Raw genomic sequence first — 5,797 nt, 5'->3', positions numbered from 1 at the left:
TTTAAATAGAGGCTGTTTGTAGAAATGCAGAATTGCACATTTAACTTCGGAACTCCCCCTTTTTCCTCAGAGTTCTGAGTTTACATCCAGCAATTGTCTTAAGCTTCCATATTTTGACATTCAAAAGAGTTTCTGTTACATTAACTTTTAAAGGGGTCATATGATGCGATTTCAATTTTTCCTTTCTCTTTGAAGAGTCACAAGCTCTTGGTGCATAAAGAAGATCTGTAAAGTTGCAAAGACTAGAAGTCTCAAGTCAGCTGTCTTAACTGCGGCTTGTGTACTGCATCATCACTGTGTCGGTCACGCGACTCTTTCAGGCTTGAACTGATGGTAAAACTAACGACATTATTAACCGTCTTGATATTTACTTTGAAAGCTGAAGCTTGCGATTATGGTAAGGGGCATTACATTTCCGACACGTGCTTGTGGTGTTCGGCCAATCACAATGCACTGGGTCAGCTGGCCAATCAGAGCAGACTGCGCTTGTCAAAGGAGGGGGCTTTGTTGAAAACTACGTGTTTGAGAGAGGCGGGGCATAGAGGACCTACAATAATGTACAGTATTTGAAAAATTGTGTTTTTTGAACATTAAAGCATGTCAACATATTCTGTTACACCAAATACACAAAATAATAATCTTTAAAAAAGCATCATATGACCCCTTTAAAGTCTTAAGGTCAGGTTGTGGTTGACTTGTTGCATGCTGCTCTACTCAAAAATAAATTGATGTGGAAATGTCAGTTATTTCCTACCTGTGCTTTTAGTATTACAGATGTACAACATAAATGAACTTTAAACACTAAAACTCTTTTAAACGTACTCAAAAACACAGATGTTAAGAACATTTAATTACGTGACTAAAGTAGTATTTTCATGTAAAACATGCTCCAATAAACTTTTTTACATTGTACTCAATACATTTGAACAGCTATAACTAAAATGTGTTTATAATTAGGATGTGTGTAACCACGTGCCTTGAAGAGTAATATCAGAAACAGTATTTCCAGTTTGAAACGATGGTTACGCCCTCAGGGTTCATCTGTAAGCCCTTGATAAGCAGACAGCAGCTTCACACATGGGCTTCAGCTCACACACACTCTGTGAACTCATTCGAGCCTCTTCCTGCTCACATTTACTTCAGAAATCAGCCCTCAGCAAAGGTAATGTCGCTCTCTATATAACTCTGTATAACAAACTGTCAAATTATTAGAAATCAATGTGATTTAAGAATTACTTGTCATAATTTGAAGATTATTTGACTGGGAAAAAAAATTTAAAAATAAATTTTCCAGTAAGAACATCATAACATGGTTACTTGGTTTTGCACGTTTTGCTCAAATTTGAGTTTCTTTCAAGTTTATATCAATTTCAGAAACACTGAAATAAAAAACATAGTTTTAAACCAGTCATATGTAATGATGCATTTCTAGCTGCACCTGTCTATCAACAATGCATTATAATGATGTATATTTAAGACTGCAAAAAGAGCAATCCGTGTTTGGAACTGAAACTATGAAATGTATAAGATCTGACCGCGCTGAAGGTGAACTGTCTCTAGATCTGAAGCACAATGACATCTCAGGTCTCAAAGACGGTTCTGCGACTGGAGGCTGAAGACGTCCAGACACTGAAAGATGGAATTAATTTTAAGAAACACCCAGAGGACAGCAAATGTTACATCATTTACAAAGGCAAACACAAAATGCGAGCGTGTAGGAACCAGTGCAAACACCAGGGAGGACTCTTCATTGAAGACATAGAGGACATAGACGGCAGGTGGGTGAACAAGGGAACACTGATAATAAAATATGCCTTCAATGTGAAAAATGCTGCCTTAAATAAAAATTGAAGGTAGCAACTGAATGTACATTTTTAAGTTGAAAAACAGAAGGTGGAATTTTTTTTAAAGTGCAGAAATCATTCTAATATGCTGATTTGCTGCTCAATAAATATTTTTATGTTGTGCTGCTTCATATTTTTGCATAAATTGTGACAATAAAGGCATAATGTTACAAAACATTTCTATTTCAAATAAATGATGTTCGTTTAAACTTTCTTTTCTACAAAAATATTGGGCAGCACAACTGTTTTCAACATTGATAATAATCAGAAATGTTTCTTGAGCAGCAAATCAGCATATTAGAATGATTTCTGAAGATCATGTGACACTGAAGACTGGAGTAAATTCAGCTTTGATCACAGAAATAAATGACATTTTAAAAGATATTCACATAGAAAACAACTATTTTAAATTGAAATAATATTTCACAATATTACTGTTATTACTGTATTTTTCGTCAAATAAAATTCAGCCAAAACACATGAAAAAAAAATCTCAATTATTTAATATTAGCATATTAGAATGATTTCTGAAGGATCATGTGACACTGAAGACTGGAGTAATGATGCTGAAAATCAGAATGATTTCTGAAGGATCTTGTGACACTGAAGACTGGAGTAATGATGCTGAAAATTCAGTTTTGATCACAGAAATAAATTACATTTTAAATCATATTCACACAGGAAAAAGCTAGTTTGAACTGTAAAAAATATTGAACATTATTACTAATATAATATTATTTGAAAATTCATATTTTATCACAGGAATAATTTACATTTTTACAGTATACTCACATAGAAAACAGTTGTTTTAAATTATAATATAAATTATAATGATATTTGACAATATTACTGTTATTACTGTATTTTTAATCAAATAAATGAAGCCTTGGTGAGCAGAAGAGACTTCAAAAACATTAAAAAATCTAATTAAATCTAAATTCAACACCGTAGAAATATCTGGTAACACTATACAATAAGGGTCCATTAATGTATTAACTAACATGAACAATACATTTATTACAGTATTTATTAATCTTTTTTTTTAATGCTACTTAATGAAAATACAGTCGTTCATTGTTAATTCACAGTGCATTACCTAATGTTAACAAGCACAACTTTTGATTTTAATAATGCATTAGTAAATGTTGAGATTAATAAGTATTGTTCATGCTTAGTTCATGTTAACTAAAGTAGTTAACTAATGAAACTTATTGTAAAGTGTTACCAAATATGTATTACGAATCACTAATATGTGTGTTTGTGTAACAGAACAGTGCGCTGCACCAAACACTACTGGAAACTTAACGTGGCCACTATGGAGTACGTCAACCCTCCAGACAGCTTCATGCAAGACGAACTCGGTAATGTCACTGTTATTTAACACGAGTGCAGTGAAAACCGTTTCATACACTCTTGTTCTTTATTGGCATCGATGGTTCTATAAAGAACCTTTAACATCCATTGAACCTTTCCATTGCATTTGTTCTTTACACTAAGAAACATTCACTGAAAGGTTCTTTGGGGAAACAAAAATGGTTTTGGAACCTTTATTTTAATGACATTTGAAGTCATTTTAATTGCAGCTAATATATGAATAATATGTTGATGTATATTAACTGTATAGCTGTTGGAAGCGATCGCTGTGTTATTGTCTTACTGTGTAGAGGCAGTGCTGTCAGATACTGACGGTAGTTTAGAGCTGCTGGAGTTGAATCCTCCGGACCCCTGGACAGCAGAGTCTCGAGAAGCACAAGAGCTACACGCCGGAGAGATTACGGTAAGTTCCACCCTGACTGAACACCCAAATGAGATCTCATTAACATCTCAATCATTGCTTTTACACAGCAAATTAAGCGTCAAATGATTTACATTTATTCATTTGGCAGATGCTTTTATATGCACGAGAAGTGGCCTTTATACAAGGTTTCAGTCTTCGTTTAAAACAGTATAACAAGAGAATAGAAAAAGTGAAGGCATAGAATTTTTTTTCTTTTTATGAGGAGGCAGTACGGAAGAGATGAGTTTTCAGTTGTTTCTTGAAGATTGTCAGCAATTTGGCTGTCCGGATGGAGTTAGGTAAGGGTGCGGTGAAAGAAAACGTCCTCGATAGTAATTTTTGCGCCGACCGCAGGCTTCTGGAGGGGATGCGGATTTGAGCTGCTCCGTCTTCATTTGACTTGTTTTAGTGTAAATATGCACAAAATGTTTGCTACACAGACCATGTATTTCTGATGTAAACAAACTGCTTGAACAAACCATAAAGCATGTATGTCATTGTTGACTGATTACTTTATGTCTTGTCTCACACATCCACACCCTTGTGAATACACTGCGCCAGTTACCTTAGAATTTTTCCTGTTTAAAGAAAACGACAGAAGCTTGATTAGCAACCCTTTAATATTTGACCAAACTGTAATAAAATACCACAGAAAAATCAATATGCAGCTGACGTCACTGAAGCACAAATTAATACTGTTCCTGGGTCATGAAAGTCTTAAGAAATCCAGCAAGGATGGATGCATTAAACTGTCAAAAGTGATGTTTATAATGCTATAAACGATTTCATCAAAGGATCCTGTGTGTTTCAGTTGACCTACATCACACACGCATGTATGGAGCTGAAAGCGGGGAACAAGCGGATGATGTTCGACCCGTGGCTCACAGGACCAGCGTTTGCGAGGGGCTGGTGGCTCCTTCACGAACCTCCGTCTGATGCCATGGACAGACTCAGTCAGGCCGATCTCATTTACATCAGCCACATGCATTCAGATCACCTGAGGTTAGTGTCTGATCCATAATATTGTATTGTATTGTATTATGCCACAAAACTGTACATTTTAAATCTAACTTTTTCTATCAGCTACCCGACGTTGCAACGTCTTTCCATGAAGCGTCCAGATATTCCCATTTACGTCGGAGACACTTCACGGCCAGTGTTTTGGTGAGACTGAACTCTAAAGCAGAGTTTGCTACATTAAAACAAACAAATAAGGATGCACAATTAATCAAATTAAAACTGAAATAGTGATATGCAATTGCACTGATGTTACGGCTATCACTTCTAAACATTTCTGTATATATATATATATATATATATATATATAACATACTTAATAATTTAAAGCTAAACAGAACTGCTCACACTTACATGCTGTGTTAAACTAAAACGAGAAAGACATGGTTGGTAGGAAACCAGTTCCAATTTGAAAGTGCAACTTTATAGACATTTTAAAAAAGATATGTACCTGTTGAGAGTGTGTTGACACTCAGTTGGATGGTTGAGCTTCAGAGTTTAGGGTTTTTCCCATCTGTAACTGCCAAAGACATCTCATAACTATAATGAGGTGGCTCTGTCAGTTAACAGTGGCGGTTCTAGATGACTGGGGGCCAGACTTTTAAAATTCATTTCAACCTACTTTCAGTTTTATTCATTCAGTCATTTTCACAATGTCATGTATCACTGCAATCTCTAGAAGTAAGCTATAACAATTTAAACTCAAATGAAAGTTTCATCATGTTTCATTTATCTGACAAATAATTTTGTATTGTAGTGTCAGGGGAGTCATGCACTCATTATTTTTGTGGGGACACGAGTGAAAGGGGGGTTGGAGGGGGGAGGCCTCGTCATGTGACACACAGCAGCCACGATAGCACTTTATAACTGATATAGGCTTTATTTATTGATATAGGTTTTATTTATGTTTTCCTTTTTATTCGAAATATTCCCAAACGTGTTAACTATATAATGAAATATCTTGATTCTCAATTATGTGTAAGTAAATGCATTTTGCACCTTTATAGATTATGTTAGTTGATCTAACTAATTAGGCTAATAGGCAATGGGCAAAGTAGCCTAATAGTATAATCTATTAACTATGCATAAAAACCCGTCTTTTTACTTAAGTACCAGATATGGGTGTCATGCCATAAAATATTTTTAATATGACTAACTT

The 5,797-nt window shown here is 35.0% G+C and overlaps 1 protein-coding gene across 2 annotated transcripts in view; it reads left to right on the top strand.

Moving 5' to 3' along the window:
- The first annotated feature begins 1,081 nt into the window (after positions 1 to 1,081).
- Positions 1,082 to 5,797, top strand: part of LOC107656456 (cytidine monophosphate-N-acetylneuraminic acid hydroxylase) — a 33,473-nt gene continuing 28,757 nt past the window's right edge. The window contains exons 1-6 of one of the 2 annotated variants that reach the window (XM_016444328.1): positions 1,082 to 1,162; positions 1,529 to 1,778; positions 3,114 to 3,205; positions 3,509 to 3,621; positions 4,433 to 4,623; positions 4,705 to 4,785. In XM_016444328.1, coding sequence (XP_016299814.1) covers positions 1,573 to 1,778; positions 3,114 to 3,205; positions 3,509 to 3,621; positions 4,433 to 4,623; positions 4,705 to 4,785 — 683 coding nt within the window. In that variant the 5' untranslated portion in view covers positions 1,082 to 1,162; positions 1,529 to 1,572. The remainder of the gene's footprint in view (positions 1,163 to 1,528; positions 1,779 to 3,113; positions 3,206 to 3,508; positions 3,622 to 4,432; positions 4,624 to 4,704; positions 4,786 to 5,797) is intronic. The other variant, XM_016444329.1, reaches the window with a different exon arrangement.

The sequence above is a fragment of the Sinocyclocheilus anshuiensis genome, unplaced genomic scaffold (assembly GCF_001515605.1).
Source record: "Sinocyclocheilus anshuiensis isolate Anshui unplaced genomic scaffold, SAMN03320099.WGS_v1.1 scaffold183, whole genome shotgun sequence".
Classification (NCBI taxonomy): Eukaryota; Metazoa; Chordata; class Actinopteri; order Cypriniformes; family Cyprinidae; genus Sinocyclocheilus; species Sinocyclocheilus anshuiensis.
Note: the sequence above shows the minus strand (reverse complement) of the source record. Positions and strands in the feature narration are given on the sequence as shown.